Genomic DNA, 21,636 nt, shown 5'->3' on the forward strand with positions numbered 1-21,636 from the left:
CCTAGGTATCTTTTTTTAAAGCTGTGATGGACACAAGGGTACTGAAGAAGGATAGGTGGACTGGGTGGTTGCCAGCAGAGTGAAGCATGCGGTGGGACGTTAGTTGTGTGACCCTTCAATCTGACATGAGAACACGCCTGTTAATTCACTTTATTTTGCTGTGCCAGGGTATTCTCAGCAAAGGCCTTTGGGAAAGGGATATAGGACTTAAGGCATCAAGGTTTGAAGATGAATTGGACAACTGCAAGAAGCAACTAAAATGTGTAAAGGGTACATTTGTTTCAAGATGTCTTTTCTGCCCATGTATAGAAGATGATTAGGATTAAGGGTTCTGATCTTTTGGGAGGGGGTCAGAGGCAGAGGAGAGGTTAAGGTGAGGAGTAAACAGAGAAAAAGGAGGTCAAATCTGGGCACAGGAGTTGTGGGTGAAGAGGACCTCTAAAGTAAGGGAAGAAAACTACCTTGACTGCTGTCTTCAAGTTGACTGGATGACTGACAACGAAAAGAGGTTCTAGAGGGGACCCAGCCAAGGCAAATCAGGCTGTGAAGGCTGGTGAAGTGAGAAAGGCAAGGAGTAATGCGTGTTGCTGGGATGGTTCACTCGTGAGTGGGCAGGGTGGCACCTACAGTACTGAAAAGAGTTACCCGGAGAAAGCAGTAGTAGTTAATTAATTTGGCTTGACTCTTAGGCTGTAGGATAAAGAATATACACTCAATTAAATGTACTAATTTGTTCACACTTATTATTTATGTAAGAATGCTGCTATTGATATACATTTTCCTAGCTTTTGAAGCCGTATCAACTGAATTGTGATGTATAAATAGAAGAACACAGTAAACAGTTGCTCTTGCACTTCTCTGTTCTGAATTTAATATGATGATTTGCTAAAGGTTTCTAAAGTCGTGATGTACGGAAAGTGAAGATTGGAAAATAGATATACAATTTCGAATGAGGAAACCGACTCGTGGTGACTTAACCACTAGCAAAAATAACTGCTTGGCCATGTTTTAGTCTGTTAAAAAGAGAGCATTTCAAAACCTCACCTTTGCCTGGAAAAGCAAAATCTTTCCTCTCCCGACAGTCTGGGGAAAAAAAGTAAAGGAGCTGATTAATTATGTTGTATTTTTTAAAGCATCATGCTTACCAATAAACAATAACAATTAGCATGGTGGCAAGTACAAGCATGCCTGCAACTCTTTGGATAGACCACATGAAATCAAGCATGGTTAAAAATTTAACAAACATAAGGTCTACGGAGAACACATGAGCCTTTTTGTGTATGCAGGATCTTGTTGCGTGTAAGTAGGTTATTCCTATTTGAAACTCCCTCTATGAAAGTAAATGCTAGTGTATTTCCTTATATTAATTGAAGCCACTAACTAGCAAGTGGTGACTGAAAAGTACAACAAGAAAAAGGAGGTCAAGGCACTAAAGACCTGCACCAGTCAGTCTTGTGTGTAGTAGTTATAATTGGAATATGGTGCTAAGAGCCGGGAACGTGACTTTCCTATATCCACTCTAATTGGAAAGTCAAAAACACATGAAGTAAACTGGCTCAGTATTCATTTATTGTCATACACAGTTTCTAAGGTTGACAGTAACACATAGAGATCAAATAGTTGAACATTAACATGGCGTCTTCCAAATGACTCAAATAGACTGTATTCTTCCTTTATTCTTTTGTTCACGATTCTCTTTGTTAAAAACACAACACACAATTCAAAGCCGACACGGCGCGTTCCGTCACAATGGGACTTCTTCAAGGCTGTTGTGTATTTGGATAGTCCACAAGAGTGTCGTGCAGCAGTTTTAAAAATGTGTTTTTTCAAAATGAATCTGCTTACAAGAAAAACACGACTGCTGTATGTCCTGAATATTGAAGTATAATTAGGTCTTGAGGATAAGTAAAGTATCCCTCAGTGGCGCAAACTAAAGTCTGGTATAAGAAAATAGGTCAGAGACCTATTTTCCGATGCCAGTCTTCAGTTTGCGCTCATCCTCAATACCTAGATATACTTCAATATTCACGACATACAGCAGTTGTGTTTTTCTTGTATGCAGACTGTGTATGACAATAGATGAGTGCTGAGCCAGTTTGCTTCAGGTGACTGGAATGTAACGTTCTGACCAGTGTTCTTCATAGTTAATAATTCAAAATCCACACCTAAACTCCCAAGGGCCAACCAGTGACCTTTCCAATAGTACAAAGAACATGTTCTTCAGTGCTAAGGTAGTCTAATATTTCGCTGCAAGGTTCATATTATTGGTAAGCTATTCTTTCCATTTAACGTATGGTTTACAGGGGCTGTTGCTTTATGTCTCCACTGCTATAGAAAACCTTCAGACCTAGCATCAAGTTTTGTTAGTAAATCTTAAGCATGGTCCAGGTCCCTGCAAGTTGAAGTAATGTCAGCTAAGACAAAGCCAGCTAACCAAGTGACCACTGCACTCAAAGGAAATAGGATTCAATATGTACACATTGTGAAGGTTTAGTAACTCCCAAAAGCTCCCAAACACCTCCTGAGTGCCACTTGCTTGCATCCTGTCCTCCAACATCTTAAACCTCTAGATGGAGCCTATGGGGGCTCTACTCACAGATAAGAGCAGCAAGATTCCCCAATATGCTGACAATACACAGCTCTACTTTAAGTCTCCTCCGCCCCAGACATTGATACGCCTCTAATGCTGCCTGCACCTCATATGACCCGAATGCCCAGCAACTACCTGAAGCTCAATCCATCCAATACAGAATTCTTGCTAATAGTTAAAATCTGGCTCAGTGACGAGAACCCTCCAGAAACACATTTCCAAAAAAACAAGACAGGCTTGGAACCAGCCCTCTCTTTTTTTTTTTAAAAAGTGAACCGCTTGCTCCAGAAAACAACCTCAGGACTGCTGCTCAGTCCTTCGTACTCACATCTGGTTGGTGATAACTCCTAGCTACATGGACTCCCAGACTTCACACTTGCCCCTGAAGACCTACCTATATGCCACATCATGGTTAAACAAAAGAGAGGTTCTGTTGGGTAAGACACATTCATTTGACAATGCTATTAAATGCAATCAAGAGTAAAAGCTCTCTGATACACTTTCGCAATGAGAAATAGATGCTCAAGCAATCTATACTAATATTATAAAGAGAGAGCCCAAACCTTTGAGGCGGGTAAGCTCCGGAACTAAAGCGCCAATCAGAACACCCAATACAGCATTGGAAAGGTGAGTATAAGCAGATGGACATAGGCTATACACCAGTCCAATATATACATTACAAGTGAAAAAGACCGTTTTGGGACAAAGTAGTCCGTTGTGGGCGTGGGCGTTCTGCTGTAAAGCAATGCTTACAAAAAGCATTCTGTGTGAGAATAGCGTTCTGACACGTCTTGAAGTGGGCGTGTCGTTTAGCATTGTTGTGGGCGTGTGCCTTCAGAGACACCCGAAGCATTGCGGAGAGGGGGAATAGCGTCCTTGGAGTTGTTGCATTTGGCAGTGACGCTATGTGGGGCGTCTAAGTGCACCAAGCAAGTCTTTGGGGAGTGCGTGAACCTACTAAGGCACACGCCCTCAGTGTGCATGCCAGGACAGATCAGGGGTGTCGGCAGGAGCGGACACACACGTTCGCATTCTGCGGAAAGGAGCGTGTCTGCGGGGACAATTACTTCAGCCTCTCCTACTTGCTGTCACTCAACTCTCTCATCAAACGGATTTACCCGCGGCTGATAACTCTCTCATTCAACGACATTACACACGCCTGTTCACATCAACCAGGGCTGTAGCCGGGCTCAGGCGGCGGATCACTACACCAATTACACGCACCTGCTAACATCAACCAGGGCTGCAGCTGGGCCTTCTCCGTCCCTATTCTAATGAAACAACATTTTTTGTCTACCGCGAGATTTTAAAATAAATTGCCCTTGCCAAATACACACATTACACACATTCTATTTCATACCCGGACAACGTCGGGACAGGCTGCTAGTATAAGGATAAAGTTCATATAGCCAAATGGTTATTTCATGTAATTTTATATCAGAATTCATTCATGTTTCATCTGAATTACTTCATTCAATGATAACATTTGATTCATAATAAGACCATCAATAACAAGTGAAATTCGGTGACATTTGGTGAAAGGTGCTCAGTGCATGAAACAATATACAGTTATATGAAGTATTACATATATACAGATATATACAAGAATTTGATTGACCAGATGCTAGTTCCCATCCAAGGAGTCCTAGTGTTTTTTGAGGGATCCTGGAGGTTATGGACCAAAGACAAGCGTCGACGTTTCGACCCTGGTGCGCCCCAATCGGTGGTCGCGGTGGGTCTTTTTCAAGACAGGTGTGGGAAGGAGGACAGTATATAATTCAGGAGGAAGATTTTCTGCCTGAAATGGTGCCGCACGGTGGGTGGTCGTATCCGTATCTGTTGAATCAATGGACGATCATCGGAGATAGAGGCGCTCAGTCCCTCCTCTCTGCTGCAAAACTCCAGCCAAGCATGCCTTATCAGTCAGTCAGTCATAAGCTTTTATTCGATACGCAGAGATATCTTATAAGCACATACATAATACAATCAATACAGTATACAAAAAATGTATGCCATAAGAAGTCAGTAAGAAATGTTAGGAATATTAAAAAGTGATAAAAGGGTGTAAAGTCCGTTAATAAATTAGCTAAAACGAGGATTAAACAGCTACTGACAATCTCTTACATCGAATGAGCCAAAACTGCTTTAAAAATTTAGCTATTCCACAAACTATGGGGGGGGAAGTGTCCGTACTTAGGATACGCAAGGCTACTAAGTGACTGCGTGTGCCCATGTTACGGCAGAGTGGTTTCAGCCAAGAGCTCCTAGGCCTTGCATAATCCGGGCATTCAAATAAAACGTGCGCAATAGACTCAATCTTACTCGGGCAACATGCACAGTTGGGAGAAGTGCGATCCGCTATTGACCATTTCGATACCAGGGCACCTAGCGGGAGGGAACCAACTCTAAATTTAAAGTAAAGAGCGCGGTCAAAGGGGAGAGTGATCAGGTCCAAGTAAGGTTCAGTGGCCACAGTGTCTTTAATTTGTAAAAAGGTGGCAGTCGACCTGCAGTGATTGGAGTTAGAGATTAGACACTCTGCAGTCCATTTCCAAAAAAGCGCCTTGACAACTTCTTTTGGAGGGGCTGAGCAGGATGACCAACAATCCCCTAGTCCTATATTCTCCAACAGCTTTTTGGTGTCCTTTAGCCATTTTATCTTGGCCCAACCCCCCTGGCTCATTATGTCTCTCAGGGCATCAGCATAGGATTTTAATTCTTCGCACCTCCAGATCCGTGTCCACAATAGGAGCGGGCGAAGCTGGGCCTGATCTTTAATGTTTTTACATCCCGTGTCCATCCTCACTGGTACTGACGGTGTGCTCAGAGGAACAGCGATGAAGGATTTTAATAGCTTGCTCTCAGCAGTAACTAGGGCATCCAGACGGCAGTGGCCCCACAGTTCTGCCCCATACAAGGCTGATGTCGCTACTTTGGCCTTGTAGATGTCGAGTACTGGGGTAAGTGATCTCCTAGTTGAGGCCCTGTATTCCCTCATGAGAGCTCCTCCTACTCTCCTGTGGTTAAGGACCATTTTTTCAATGTGGTTTGCCCAAGTCATCCTGTCCGTAATCCGAATGCCAAGGTAGTCGAATTCGGCTACTTTCTCCAGGGGAATAGAGTTGAGTGTAGGTGGGCGGCCCAATTTTTTCGGTGGGTTAACAACTAGGTATTTTGTTTTGTCCACATTTATTATTAGCCCTTTTGCAACACAGAACTCCTGGAATCGTGTTAGAAGTTTCTGTAGTCCTTGTGGGGTCTTCGAAATCAGGAGCGTGTCGTCCGCAAAAAGCAGGGTTGGGATACCTTATCAGTATTCACTGAATAGAAAGTTAGCACCTGGTTAACACGCATAAAGTTTGGTCTTCAATCGAATCCCATCTAATAATTGATGCCACAAAGAAAAAAATGCAACGTAAACCAAGTTTCTTGGTAGCTGTAAAGGCCAAATATATATTTCTTTTTTTAAAAGGCACTGATCACAACATTAAATAATCCGTACATTTAAACCCTTTATTAAATAATAGCACTAGATCCAGGCCTTCATTTCAAATATAATTTAAATTGTAATCAAGCTAAACATTATATAGGGCACCAGAGAGCCAGACTCAAAGATCGCTGCACTATACTGTGTCTGTTGAGGCCGGAAGGCTCTATCCGACTGAATCCTTGGGCATGCAGCATGCTGTCCAGGCGCAGGCCATTGCTTCTGGCAATTGGAGTGCAGAGAAGTTATAAACCTATCTACGGCCACCAATGTGAATATGTAAAATTCCATGTCTCAATATTCACAGTGTTCAATTTAGAATAAATTGAGCGGATTTTGTTAAGATGGTGTATTGAACAGTAATGGCCGAGTTTGTGAAAAACCAATGATGAATCTCAGTAAGGAGTTCAAGTAAAATCAATTTTAACCACTACAAATACTGCAAAGCAACTCTTGGAAATGCTGTAACAAAGGCAACAATAGCCAGATGGCTGGCATCTGCTATTCATTTCTGCCAAATGAAAATGACGTACGGTGAAAATCTGAGGAGAACTGGCTCTGCAGAGAGGGTTCTAGAGGGTGCTGATAGCTGATTGGTTGTGGCCAAATTTTTGGTTCTTTTAGCATAATGATGTAGATAGGCTACTAAGATCTAGGCCTCAGGCCTTTTCTTTTGGGCCTACTACTGTTATTTACCTTTGCCACTGCTTTTTTATTTACCGTGGGACTCCCGCCTCGGCGACGGGGAATGATTCAGGCATGTGAATCTATGAAAGATCGCCCAATACTGGCTAAACAACTGTGACCCAGCACTACACCATCCAGAGCTGGAGCAGTAGCTTCTGTACCCAAGCACTGGATTTTGCACCGAAATGTTTATGACACTGGTCACAAGAAATATCCATGCTATTCCATGGTTTCTTCAATAAGAAGAGAAAGAGGAACAGGACATTTGACCTCTTCTGTGTTGGCAGCACAACAGGCTTTTGCAATAAACATTCTCTCCGAGAGCAGTAGAACCACTTCTGATGAACCCAAGTGCTGCTGTCTACATCCCTTTCAAAGAAGCCTCTGTCTTCAGTATATTACCACCTCCCAAGGAGTAAGAAACACATTTGCTGCACCAATCCAAGCATCTTTTGCCAGGAAGGTTCCTTCAAGGACAGGGCTGCCCAGAATCAATCATTCTAGAGCATTGGATCTTTAATATATTCATCTGCTTTACTCATTCTCCGATTTCTGACTGGAAATCCCTAATAATTGTAAATAGCAGTAAATAATGACAGTGTTTGTTCAGTAGCACATCCATCTCATTTGAAGCATCCCAACTTCAGCCAATGAGGTGGAAATGCTAGTTCTCCAACTTCCCCTAGAGGACACCACAAATTATATTTCCACTGCACATTGCGTGTAAGGGAGTCTCTGTAAAGAGCTGTGCTCTAATCTTTCATTTACCTTACCTTGATATTTACTGGTCACCCTTGAGCTTCGCCAGGACTATCTTCAGCTTTCTGTGAACTGTGAGTTGTATTTGTTGGGTAAATTCCTAGGACTTTTCCATTTTTCTATACCAGGGAGACCTATGCTTTTCACCAACTGTCATCATGACTGACAGAGAGAAAATATCTCTAGTCATATCTTACTATATCTGTGGTCAGGAGAAAATCAACACTGATGACCCACATACCAGAGCATTTACCGCCTTTATTCAGCGCACAACATATGATATGTGCAGTACCTTATCTACAAAGACTCAGAAGGATAGAGAGAGGAGGTTGGCATTATATGTCCTGGAAAAGAAAAAAATAGCCTCCTCCTAAGGGGGAAGCCTTCCCATCTGGGAAAGATTCTGTAAAAAGTGCTCCATCAGGCACTACCAGAGCTGGACGTAGATCCTAAAGGGCCTTCAGCTATCGTCTCACAGAAAAAGACTGAAGATTCTTCATAAAAATTCTCCAGGTAAGATGAACACCAGCTTGCACAAGAAGTGTTAAGAAAATTTAGCTGCAGCGATGTCCTCAGTGAGCTCCAGCCTCTGCTAGTGATTTTCTGGTCATCTTCATCAACAAAAAAAAATCAACATGGTTGACTTTGTTGACGAACGCCAACATCACAGTTGACGACAATACCTTTGAGACATTGAAACCATTATTGATGATGACACAGAGGATGTCATTACTCCAGACGTTGATGATGACCCAATCAACGACAGCTTCATTAATCTTGACAACAGAGTTGAAAACAGGTTTTTCCATGCCAATCTCTTTTTTGCTAATTCAAATGACAGCGAGCCTTTCCAACCAGATTCTGATTTAGAAGGTGATCTCAGCAACCAGGATGCCTGAGACTGCTCATAGCCCTACGCAGTTGGATGCCTGTCACTTCCCCAAGTTTGAAAGAAATGCCTTAGATGATGATGAGACTTATCATGAGTATTACTACCAGCCACACTTTCATAGCTGATGACCCTCAGCCCTATGCACCTTGTCATGGCTATACTGACCCTGAGGATTTGAAGGTACCTGTTGCATTTTTTTTTTATTAAAATCAACAACAAACAACAAGACATAAAGCACAAGGCAGAAGTACAATGATGGTGATCTTAAGTCCATGTGGGAGCAGCTCCGAACAATTCAAAACGTACAGTATAGTTAAAGGCAATTGCAAAGAGGGGGGGGGGCAGCAAGGAAACAATGCAATATATACAGTCAATACAAAACATTGGGAATGCCAATTAGGGGGATAAGGGGACATCAGAGGTAGAATCATGTGGGGGAGTACATATATTTCCACGATAAGCATTCCACTGCGACCAAATTCTGCTCCACTTTCTGGGTCTGCCCCGAGACAGATATACTGTCTTTTCCCTAACCATGCACCAGTCCATATTCTCCTTCCACGCCAGTACAGTGGGTGGTCTGTGGGAGCCCCATAGCTGTGCAATATCCCTCTTAGCAATCATGTTGCCGAGGGTCGCCCAGCAGATCTGAGAAGCATTATAATCATTAGGTTCCCACACATTCAAGAGACAGCGCCGGGCCTCGGGTAGAAGTGGAACCCCCGTGACATTTTCCATAATCGCATGCACTCGGGACCAGAAACCAGCCACTTCGGGACATTCCCACAAAATGTGAAGGAAGGTGCCAATCACGCCGCAGCCACGCTTACACAGCCCATCCAAAGAATAACCCATTCGAACCAGACTCGGACCAGTGACATACACACGATGAAGGATCTTAAGTTGGATAAACCTAAGGCGGGCAGGAATGGCAACTACTTTAGGCGAGGACAAAGCAGACTGCCAGTCCTCGTCGTCCAGTTCCAGTCCGTCGGCAATCCATAAAGCCCTGAGGTGCGCAAGCAAGTCAATTCTGGTGTTGATCAGTTTTTTATAAATCAGTGAAATTGTGCTATCAGGGACATAGCCGTCCAGGATACGGTCTTCGAGAGGCGAGAGGCGAGGATTCGGGAATAGCAGTTCCCACTGGAAAGACTGATAGCAGAGCATGACGTACCTGAGCATATCTAAAGAATTCCCTGTCTCCAAGCTCATATTCCATCTTGAGCACCTCGAAGGTCTTTACATTTCCTTTAGTCCAGAGGTCGCCTACCTTACTCAGACCAATCATGTCCCATTTATCAAAGCCTTTCGTCCGCCACAAATTGCCCAAACCTTCGGAAGAATACAATGGAGTCGCGCGCGTCAACCTACCGCACCATCCCAGGGCCGCATTCGCATCGTGCCACAGTCTTACAGCGAGTTTCGTGGGCCCGGTCAACGTCCTATGAAGCCCCTTGGAATATAGCGCTCTATTAAAATTCCCACCGGGCAAGAGGTGCTTGTCTATGGCGAAGGCCGGGGTAGGACCAGGAGCGTAAGTTGCGTGGTTAACAGCACTTAAATGAGAAGCCCAATAATAGCGCTTGATATCTGGGAGGGCAATGCCTCCATCGTACCACGGAAGCGTGAGCTTAGACAGAGCAATTCGCGCACGCCCGTCCCAGAGCAGCCGCCTCTGCAGGTGCTCCACTTCACGAAAATAACTGGATGGAATGGGGCCCAAAAAGTTTTGGAGTGCATACAAAAATCTGGGCAGCGACATCATTTTGAAAAGAGCTGCGCGACCCAGTGGTGACAAAGGCAACTGCCGCCATCGTGTAGTGTCAAGCTTGAGCCGGTGAAGAGGGGGTAGCAAATTGCGTTCATAGCGAACTACGGGATCTAAGCAAACATAAATCCCCAAGTATTTAAAGCCAGTGTCAGCAATTTGAATCGGGAATCTGCGAGGCAGTGGAGGAAGCTCCCCAGAGAGAACGTAGACGCAGGATTTAGTCCAGTTGATGATGAGGCCCGAATTCTTACCAAAGGAGGTCAGAACATCAAAAAGCACATTAAGGGATTTCCGGGGGGATGTAAGATATAAGAGGATGTCATCAGCATATAGCGAGATTCGGTCCTCGAAGTCGGGAGTCCACCTAATGCCTTTCATTGAGGGCTCCCAGCGAGCCACTCCGCCAGCGGCTCCAAAGTGTAATGTAGTTCCTATTATCCCAATAGGCTCTGCGCATTGGAATAATACCTCCAATAGTATAGACCTAGACCAGACGTTAACTAGGTCTTCTACTGTCGATATTAGACTTAAAGTTTTGGGTTTGCCAGCTAGCTCAGAGTTCACTAGAAACTTTCTCGAATAGGCAAGGAGGAGTTGAACCTCCCTGGATAGACAAGAAGGGATTTAGTTTCTGACAACCATAGAACATGACAACTTTGCTCTCCCCTAATCAAGAGTGTATCTCTAGAGTCGTGTGAAAACAAAAGACAACTTATTTTACTCAGTCAGTACGTGCATTCTTAGTTTCACCAGATTGTAGAGAAAAGGAAGAGACGGCGTGTTCAATAAAAGATGTTATTTATTGATCAGTCTCTTTTCTCGTACAAGAGAAATGGATCGATATTATCGCAATACTTATGGTTAAGTAAAGTGCATACAATAAAAGCAGGATTATAAAATAATACTGTAAAAACATTGATATGGTTTCTAAGCCATACGTTATTTAAAATGGACAGAATATATGCATACACATATACATTCGACTAATAGTACTCAACTGGTGCTTCTAACTACGCCTACCCCAGTGTACCTGACCTAAGCCTAATACATGGGCGGGGATAGAAAGTAGCAGTTTAAGTTAAGTTTGTTTTGCCAAGTGACTGACTCAAGAATTCTCTGGAAGGGGTTATTCAGTTCCGTACCTTGAATCTAGGATGATTGAGGGATGGTATCTCTCATCTTTGGTCTCGATATTCCAGGCTGCCTGCAAGGGCTGCTCGGAAGCGCCGGAGCTGGATTTCTCGGCAGGAGAAAGGCAGCGTCTCGTTCTCAGCGCGTCAGGAAGGCGGGGCAGCGCCAGTGGGCTTCGCTCTCTGCTGGGCTTCGGCAAGTCTCGCTGCTCCGATCTCGTCACCACCGCGTGTGTTTGCTTAAGGCAATATCGGTAATATTTATACCTGTAAGGTGCCGAGATTGACGTAAGGATGGACATAGATTCGTTAATAAGGATGTCATACGAGCTGGTCGTTAGCACATTCTTTTACTGAAGTTCTTTGAGAAATCAAAACAATGGCCGCAGGGTTTTTCCCAGGTTGTCATAGGTTTGATTTGTTTTGAGAACTCCGTATGCCTTATCAGGGGCTGGAGGAATATTGCTTTTGCCTAATTAGATGGCAAGCGTTATGACCTAATCAGATAACGCGTTCCTGTGCCGTGGTCTGGCGTAATCAGATAACGGTTTCTGCATCATGGGATGGCTGCTAGTTAACTTGTTAACCAGAATAGGGTCAGGAATAGGGGGATCGATACAGAACCTATAGGAATACATCACACCCACTCCACGCTAACTATGGCCATATTTACGAATCTAGGCATAGTAAAACATACTGTAGAGTATCGTGTATACCTTACCACCCCAAAATACATATAATGCATTTCGAAATTATGTCATGTACGGGAAAATAAAATAGCCATATGTACTATATGCACTTAAGCAGTAGGCTAATGCTAAATTAATCACGCATGTATACATTATTAGTAATCGAATATGAGAATTACACATGAAATGGCTCTTAGTACAGAAGAAAAAGTTCGAGACCACTTCATCACAGTTCAAGAGAAAAAATATTTATGAACATACCAGCGGGCAGCTAATGTCTATGAAGTTTCTAAAAACAGAAATTAGTTCTCTAAGAATAGTTCCTACTTTAAGCAGAAGAAAAGTGTCCCGTAAAATGTGAAAAAATATTTTGGGGCTGATAAAAAAATTGCTGTCCGTGGACTGGAGGAAAAGTTGATCTTGCTACTTTATTATTAAAGTTGAAGGCCAAATTCAAGGTGTCGGGAACGCCGTGTGCTAGCTTGTTCAAGAGTCATTATTTCTGCTCTGGTGAGAACATCATATCATTGAGACTGCTGAAAAAGCTGTCAACAGCTTCCTGTGAGAGTTCCACTAACTCGGAAAAGGATGTAACCATGCATTCATGTGCATGATTGTCTCCATTGACGTTTCGAGTAGTATTGCTGACAGAAGGTTGTACCTGATCGATGCTGCTTTCATCTTGATCTTCACTACACCTTAATCGTAGTGGTGAAGTTTCCACGAATGCCGTCATCAGGATTGGCAGCCGTTGAGGGCAGCACAATGCATGAGCCTTTACCGGACCCAACAATGTTTCTGCATCCATTGGCGCATCCGATTGTAGCGTCAGACAGGTGTCCAACACGCATTCTTCTCCGCACAGCATGCACCTTAATACAGGTAAAACACATCTTTGCCATATCGGCCGAAATGAAAGAAACCAAGTCATGTTCAGGTCTCTAAGCCGGGTTAGTCCCAGGATTTTTGATATCCGGTCCCGGTATCCAATGGCTCGGATTGTTTCTTCCCTTGTCGCGGGTGTTTTGTCTGTGACATGGTTTGCCATAACAAAATATAAGGACCAAGAATAGGATTACTGCAATTAGTCCCAAAATGAGGGGAACTCCTCCAAAAATCGAATGGACGAAGTCTGGAAAAATACCCAGTATGGCTTTGAATGGTGTTAATGCCATCGAAAATACTGTCTTAAATACATTTGAGACTCCACTGGTATCAGAAATATTTAAGATTTCATTCAGGATTTCTGCGAAATGTATGGGGGAATTAGTTGATAACAATGAGTGAATCTCTGCAGTCGTCCTTGCGACTAGGAGATCATACATTTCTTTTGATGACGTGAGCCTGGTCGGCGTCTGAAGAAGCACTGTTTTCATTCTGCTTAAAGTATCAACTCGAATAGAAGTAATTTTCAAGTTAGGCCATGCCCTTGCCTCCCTGTCTGGAAAGGAGCTGGGGAACAATAAGCGTCCACAGCACATGACCTTCGCAGTCGTACTAACGAGATAAGGAACCCCGGGCAGTAGACTACAACATCTGCGATCCACAATTAGAATGTAACTCCCGTTATAGAGTCTTTTAAAGAATGGTTCTATCTCTGTTGCAGGTGTGCCTAGCTGGTGACATGAAAGGTTATTTGAGTTCCCTTCACAGGCTCCATGCAAACTAATTCCATTACACAGAAGTGTACCGCTTAGCGACATCACACAATTATTGCCACTAAGAAACACTTTCTGTCCTTTATTACTGACACATGCATGTGAATAGGGCAAGTTCCATGTTGTCTTAATGTACCCTTTTCCCAATTTTTCGTACATGCCAGCCTGTATATATTTTTGGCAGTATTGAAACCTGAAAGTAGATATCGGAATATTAATTATCCCATGTATTATCCATTCAATGACAGGTCGTTCTGACATTGTCAATGGTAATCTCTCGAGTTTCTCAATGCTCAGGATTGTATAATCAGCACCCTTTTGTGCCATACTGATTTGTTTATCAGTAAGGTTAAAGATATTGAACAGTGACGTTGTGTTGATTAAACGCCAAGGCACATAGCCTGAACGCAGATTTTGTAACGTCCAGCCAAGCTGTACAATAGAACGCAATTGAGACTGACCGTGTTGTAACAACAGTAAGTCTTGCGATATTATGTCGATTGCTGATGACACAATGCTGTCCAATGAAAAGATTCTGGAGGACAGAGTCATTAACCCATTGTCTACTACAGAAAGCGATTTTTCCAAATTAATACGGTCAATTTCCCGTATACTTTCTGCTGTCTCAATTTGAGTTATCTTCCAGGCCTCGTTGTAAGCTGCATATATAGAGGCTGCTATGAAGCGTTTTTGACGCTGTTTGCGCGGTCCCATATTGAAATCACGCAAGTCAGCACCATCAGTAAGTAAAGTTAGGTGTTGCTTAATTTCTGTCAGTGTGGAAGTTTTTTAGCCATTGAAGGCAGAGTTTGCCCACACTGTAGGTGGTGATTATCCCTGGGTGTTGTCTTTGGGAATATCTAGGGTCTGGCCTGGTCAATGTGAACCCCTGTGTTTTGTTCAGGAATCTGTCTTGACAGTTATTAGTATCTGTGGGCCAGATTAACCATTGTTTCCAATCAGGATTTGTTCTGTTTTGGTTTAGTACATAGTTTACGTCTATCTCTTCATCCGCAGAGTTATTGCTGTTCATTGTTGGTTTTGGAATAGACGGTTTATTTAAGTCTTTGATTTTGGCTAATCCAAGACAGGTAGTTTGTTGAATAGTTTCATTCAAGAATATAATTTGTTCTGGGATCATGCAGGCTCTAAACAATGATTCTATACCTTGTACTTGCCATTCTTTTGTACCCCAAACACTTTTTACTTCCACATTTTTATCCCAATAATCAAAACCAAATGTATTCATCTGTTCAAAAAATGAGTCCGAATATATCAATTTTGTGTTTGTAAGCATGGTTTTTGTTCCTGTCCTATTTGACAATTTGAAATAAAATGTCTCAGCATTACTTGTGTTGAACCCTGAAAAGTATGAATATTTGTCATAAAAGGTTCTTGAGCTTCCTTTTGGAGGGGTTGCACAATGTTCCCATTGATTATAATTTAAAACATTTCTAGGTTGTGCAGATTTATGTAGAAAATGGTTACCATAGTGGTTGTAGCAGTACATACTATCATAATTAGATGAACCCTGCAAATAATCATGTTTGGTAAATTTAGCAGACATCACTAGATCAGACATCATGTTATTAATACTTTCAAAGTCCCAATCATCAGCAAATGAGTTTGGTTTTACAAAGTCACTCAACGAGATCTTGATTTGGTGTGGATATTTGAGGATTTCAACCGGACCATAAATTTCATAGTCAGTATTGTCCCATGCTACCCCACCCGGTATAGGATTGGCTGTGAAATTGACTGAAGAAAGTTCTCTTTTCTTGACGTGTGAAGACGTGTGTGGCTTGAGGATCAAGTTGATTTTCTGGCTTGCTGTGTCCATTTTAGCATATTTTCCCTCAATGAAGCGTCCCAAACATAGTATCATGATGAGCCAAAGTATCAGGATAAATACACCAAAGGACACCCAAAATTCAATCCATGGAGAAATCAGATAGGTTTCTTTCAGTTGTTTCAAAAGTTCCTTAGCTTTGTCTTTAAGGGTTTTTGTTGATGGCTGTGTCTTTGATTCACTTAGATCTTCAGAAGAATCATCAAAGTTGATAAAGTAGCCGGATGCCGTTCTGTCTATTGTTCCAATTGCTTCAGGATTACTGTTTCTTGCAGCTTCAGCATATTCATTTGTTACTTCATTGTAGGTTGGTGTGTCTCTACTAAATGTTTTTATTTGGGTTTTCAGAGGTGTGAGTTCCATTGCATTGTTGCATAGTCCTTGTTGTTGTTCTGTAGGCGTTTCGAATGTGATTAGCCTTTTAGTTAGCACCTCTGTACTTGTAGCAAACCTCGGTGTTCTACTACTTATCGGGAGTCCACTTGGCCTACTGTTTGTTATCGGCCACATGATTGTGGTTTTACCAGGTCGATGGATACAACTCGGTTCTCCTTTTTACCAGCAAGTGGCGATAGTACAACTGATCTCGTCCCGTTGATGGACAAGACAGGAACTGCTTTTCTGTAAGAAGGCCCAAATTCCTTCTTTACCGCGATCTTTTCTCTGACTAGATCCCCGATTTTTGGAATCCAGACAGGTCTTGCTGGGACAGGTGGTGGTTCTTCAGTGGTTGTTGGCTGCTGTTTCAACTTTATGTTGCTCAGGTCTTTTCTTGTTTTGTTTAAGTCCTGTAAAATAGCCAAACGATCTTTGATATCAAAGCTTTTTTCTTTCACCACTGAAGTCGGACTGTCAAGATCTAAGACTAGCATCCTAGTCCCAAACAGTAATTCGTACGGACTGAATCCCCTCAGAGAATTTCTTGGCAAGTTGTTTAGACTACGTTGGACACTTATTAGATGTTTGACCCACCCAGCTCCCGAACCTAATACCTTTGCTGTTATAGATTGCTTTATGCCTTGGTTTTTTCTTTACACCATCCCGTATCCCTCAGGAAGGAAGTGAGAAGAATCCCGCTTCGCTATGCTCATTTGGCCGTGCTTTCCCACAAGCTTGAGGGCTCAAGTGAAAACATTGGTCAAACGTAGCATGCTCCTAGCGTATATGCCATTTAGACTCGCAAATCTTTGTATAACAGTCCCGACGTCAGCCGAGTGTTGGGGTCTACATTTATAAGTGGAAACTAGTCTTTATTTGTTAATGGGACGCATTATTTACACTTGTTTCACTGATTATTGTTTAGCCCTTATTGAGTGAAACACCATGGTATTACCCCGTTCCTCTCGCCGCTGCGATCTCTGATGCAGCCCGGGCATTTTTTTACAAAAATGTGATGATGCAGGCTCATGCCTGGCCACCAGTACACTGATTGTAGTTCTTTCAGAGAATCTTTTAGTTTGAGGTGTCTGAGACCCTCGCCCATATGTGCGTCTGCTATTAACAAAGTTCTCCTGTCCTTGTTTGGAATTACTCTATCCCCCACTCCAGGGATTCGAGCAAAAGGAACGGAGTTCGCATCGATTATGTATGTATATTTGAGTGGGTAACTGATCGGTAATGCTGAGCAGTCGCCTTTTGATGACGTTTCCACCGCCAGCATTGTTTCACCGTCAATGTATTTTACTGCACGCTTTTTTCTAGCTACGGAAGCCGATTTAGTTGCTACCGCTGTGACTTTCTCAGCCAATGAATTCCCTGCAACGTGAACGCCATCACGCTGATGACTCAGTGAGTGTATCACGTGAGTCTTTGGTAGTTCCTTTTGTAAAAGAACTATTTGTTCCCAAAGCAGTTTTTGCTTTATTGTTGCACCTGTGTCATCCTTGTAACCGTTTTGAATCCATTTCTGTAAATCGCTGTTATATGATTTGACGCAGTAATACGAATCGGACACTATGAGTGTCGGGAATTCGCGATCTGCATTATCTAGCGCCATTTTCAATGCTATTATTTCAGTCTGTTGTTCTGAATTAGTTTCTACTGAGTGTGTTTTTGTTAATAGAGGTCTTAGTATGCCTCCGCGCCACACTTCTTTTGTAATCTCACATTTGGGGTTGTATGCTTGTTCTCCCCAAACGGATGGTTGAGCATGCCCGTCTGTATAGATTACACAAGCGTACTGTCGTAATGGCAGAATGTCGATTGGCAGAGGGAATATTCTTTCATATTCTAGATATTTTAGTTTCTCTAGTTCTGGATCAAAGTAGTATTTTACTTTGTCCATTGTAATGGAATTCACCCATTGTATCCATTCCGGATTCAATGCTGTTGTTGGTAAATTACACGGGGTTGTTAATGCCTCAAAGGCTGATTCTGCTGTTCTGACTGTGATGTGTCTACCGTCAGCTTTACCTTTTTCTCTAGCTATTGCGGTTTGAACTGCATGAACAATATTTTCTTTAATGCTGAATTTCTTTTCAGCTTCTGTGTACAAGTGTGATTTGAATGCAATCGGTACCTTTTCTCCCTCATTAGAGGTCAGGTATGTGAATCCGCATCTTCCTGGGATGACTCGAATCACAAGGTTGCGTGTGTTATCACGTGTTTCTAATTTTGTTTTAATTAACATATCTGTTTGTAAGGATCTCAGAATTTCTGTGTGTTTTTGAGTCCAATTGTTTTTTTTTAAATCTGGTTTTATTAGATCATAAAGGGGTTTGACCCTTTCTGCGTAATTTGCAATGTATGTTCTTCCGAAATTTAGGAAGCCTAGAATTGACTGTAGGTTTTTTAGTGTTCTAGGTGCTTGGAGTACGGCACATTTCTCTAGGAAATTGTCAGCCAGGCTTTTGCCTTCACTTGATAATTCATATCCTAAGAACAGGACTGTTAGATGGGCAATTCTAGATGTTTTAAAGTTGAATTTGTAACCCTCTGCTGCGAACCCAAGTATTATGGTGTTCACTCTCTTCAAGTGAGTATCCAAGTCATCGTCTGTTAGGTATATGTCGTCGACATACGATAATGCTTCGTCATCATATGTTTGTAGTAACTCTGTTACTCTCGCTGAGAATAATCCTGGGCTGTTCTTGTACCCCTGGGGTAACCGACAGAATTCTTTTTGAGCGCCATTTATTGAGAACGCTGATAAGTATCTGCTCTCTGGTGCTATATTTTGACAAAAGAATCCATTAGAGATGTCTAATGTTGTTTTATATTTTTTGCGCACTATGTTATTCATTAGTGCAGCACTATGCGAGTTTTGTACTGCAAAAGTTTTGCAACATGAGTTAAGGTGTCTGTAATCCAAAACTAGACGATATGAATCGTCTGGTTTGGAGACAGGAAACAAAGGGTTGTTCATTTGTGAGGTGCACGTTTCAATCACCCCCTGGTATTCTAGTTGATCTAGAATTTCTTTTACCTGTTTTTTAGCTTCTTGCTTGATTGGATACTGCCTTTGTGCAGTAGGTTGTGATTTTAACTGGATTTTGTGTGGAGGAGATTCCTCATCCCATCCCACATGATTTTTATATAAAGCAGGAGCTTGAGCTACTGCCCACTTTCTTGCAAGTGTATATTTTTTATGAATTGGAATATGATTTGAGAAGGCAGGCATAATTATTTCTTCGCCATGTGGGCACTCCCTGACAAACTCTGGTGGCCAATCTTTTTCAGCTACAAGGATGTCATAGCCCTTGGAGAGATTATCCCAAAAAAGGCCCTTTATTTTCCTAGTCTTATCCCCTTCTATACATAAAGTTATTTCATATATTTTGTGAGGTTTGCTAACTCTGGTGTCTGCAGTTTCCACTTGAATGTATTCATTCGTGTCCACTGTCTCCAGATGATTCATAAGGACTTTGCGTGCTATGCTCACTTCTGCTGCGCTGTCTAGCATTGTCTGAGCCCACTCTCCGTTTTTCAGCTGTGTCCTCAGTATTCTCGGCATTGTTGAATACTTTAATACTGGCTACCTTCTTTTTTGGAAACTGTATTATTTGGATGAGCAGGTTCCTTGTCTTTGGACTTGACGTGCCCTTCCCTGGGTTCCGATCGTCCTCTTCTTTCCGATTTCTGCGAGGAAGTCTGAAAAGATTGAGAGGGACGTGTATCAAAATCTTGATATCTATCCGGTTTCTTTATGTTATCCCTATTTCTAAGGTTGTATTTTTTCACAGAGGGCTCCCTTTGGGGAGACTTGGGTCCTTGGTCCGGAGATCTTTCTCTCCGCCGAGGAGACCTTCCTCTGGACTGGAATCTCTTTTCTTTTGGATTGGATTGTTTGTTTCCATCCCAGTTCTTCTTTTGACTGTTTAGATTATTTTTAATAAATATTTTTTCAGGACTTTCAATTAGTTGGGGCTTCACTGGTATTCCACCCAAACTATCTCTACCTAGTTCTTCATAGGATTTTTCTATAATTCTGGCAATTTCAGCTGGTTGGTCTGCTATATCTGTCTCTTTTAACCTCTGGCGGATCGCCACATTCGCTGCTTCTCCTTTTATGTTGGCTAGTAATATTGCCGAGACCTGCTTGAAGTCTTTTAGTAATTTCATACCGAGAGTTAAAGCGGGTTCTGAACCGTATTCGTCTTGAATTTGTTTTAGCACATCTGGTATTACCGACATGGATGGTACTCCATGTGTTTTTGTGTAAATGGAAGCAAAGACTGTACCCCAAGTGTCACAGTCCTCCACGTGTGGTGCGATTCCCATTGGGAGACAGATAGTCAGAATCCTGTGTTTATCCACAGGGGTGGTGTCTGGAAACACCGCCTCTATTTGGGTGATTTTTTGTGCTAACCAGAATGGTATTTGTTCCCGTTTAGCTGGTACTTTACCTAGGCAGGACTGTATGTTCTGTGGTGTAATTTTATTTGTGTTCCCCTGATGTGGGGTCAGCTGTGGAATTTTAACTACAGGTTGGATGGTTGAAGTCCGCATTACATATTGGACTAGTTGTCTATATATTTTAATTAGTTGTTTTAGTTGTACTAAAACATCTGCTGCAGACATTCTTTCGATGTCTGGATGTGGTGTGTATCCGGCTAGGACCGGCCACGTTGCTCCTGGTCTACCTAGTGGACCGAGCCTGGTGATGTGATTATTATGTTTTAGGGCGCCATTAAACAAGAGCAGGTGCTCTTGGAATTTAAGTGGTACTTCCACTTCCTCGAAAGGAGTGTAGGTATCCGGTGGTTCCTCTATTTTATAATAGTGGAACTCCTTTGTTTACAGCATTTGCTGCTGGAAAGTTTATCCATGAATAGAATACCTCTGTCTGCCGATATTCGTGTGCCTCAATTACGAATATGACTGTACCACCTCTTGGTGTCAGTCCATTGTCTATAAGTTTTAACGTTATAGATCTTCTTATGTTGACCGGGATGAGTTTGGCGGATTTTACCTCTCACCCACTCCAGACGTCTTTGGAGTATTATGGGAAAAAGGGGTCTGAGTGAAAGAGCACGACTGAGTTACTCTAAAGTCTTGCGTTAGTTTTATCGCCTATCCAAACACGTTGGGCGCCATGTAGTGTAGTTCCTATTATCCCAATAGGCTCTGCGCATTGGAATAATACCTCCAATAGTATAGACCTAGACCAGACGTTAACTAGGTCTTCTACTGTCGATATTAGACTTAAAGTTTTGGGTTTGCCAGCTAGCTCAGAGTTCACTAGAAACTTTCTCGAATAGGCAAGGAGGAGTTGAACCTCCCTGGATAGACAAGAAGGGATTTAGTTTCTGACAACCATAGAACATGACAACTTTGCTCTCCCCTAATCAAGAGTGTATCTCTAGAGTCGTGTGAAAACAAAAGACAACTTATTTTACTCAGTCAGTACGTGCATTCTTAGTTTCACCAGATTGTAGAGAAAAGGAAGAGACGGGGCGTGTTCAATAAAAGATGTTATTTATTGATCAGTCTCTTTTCTCGTACAAGAGAAATGGATCGATATTATCTTAATACTTATGGTTAAGTAAAGTGCATACAATAAAAGCAGGATTATAAAATAATACTGTAAAAACATTGATATGGTTTCTAAGCCATACGTTATTTAAAATGGACAGAATATATGCATACACATATACATTCGACTAATAGTACTCAACTGGTG

At 42.3% G+C, this 21,636-nt stretch overlaps 1 protein-coding gene across 1 annotated transcript in view; it reads right to left on the bottom strand.

Moving 5' to 3' along the window:
* Nucleotides 1-21,636, bottom strand: part of TTC39C (tetratricopeptide repeat domain 39C) — a 497,992-nt gene that overhangs the window by 14,919 nt on the left and 461,437 nt on the right. Inside the window, exon 13 of the mRNA XM_078687417.1 lies at nucleotides 1,045-1,083. Coding sequence (XP_078543543.1) covers nucleotides 1,045-1,083 — 39 coding nt within the window. The remainder of the gene's footprint in view (nucleotides 1-1,044; nucleotides 1,084-21,636) is intronic.

The sequence above is a fragment of the Lissotriton helveticus genome, chromosome 4_1 (assembly GCF_964261635.1).
Source record: "Lissotriton helveticus chromosome 4_1, aLisHel1.1, whole genome shotgun sequence".
In the NCBI taxonomy this organism is placed as follows: Eukaryota; Metazoa; Chordata; class Amphibia; order Caudata; family Salamandridae; genus Lissotriton; species Lissotriton helveticus.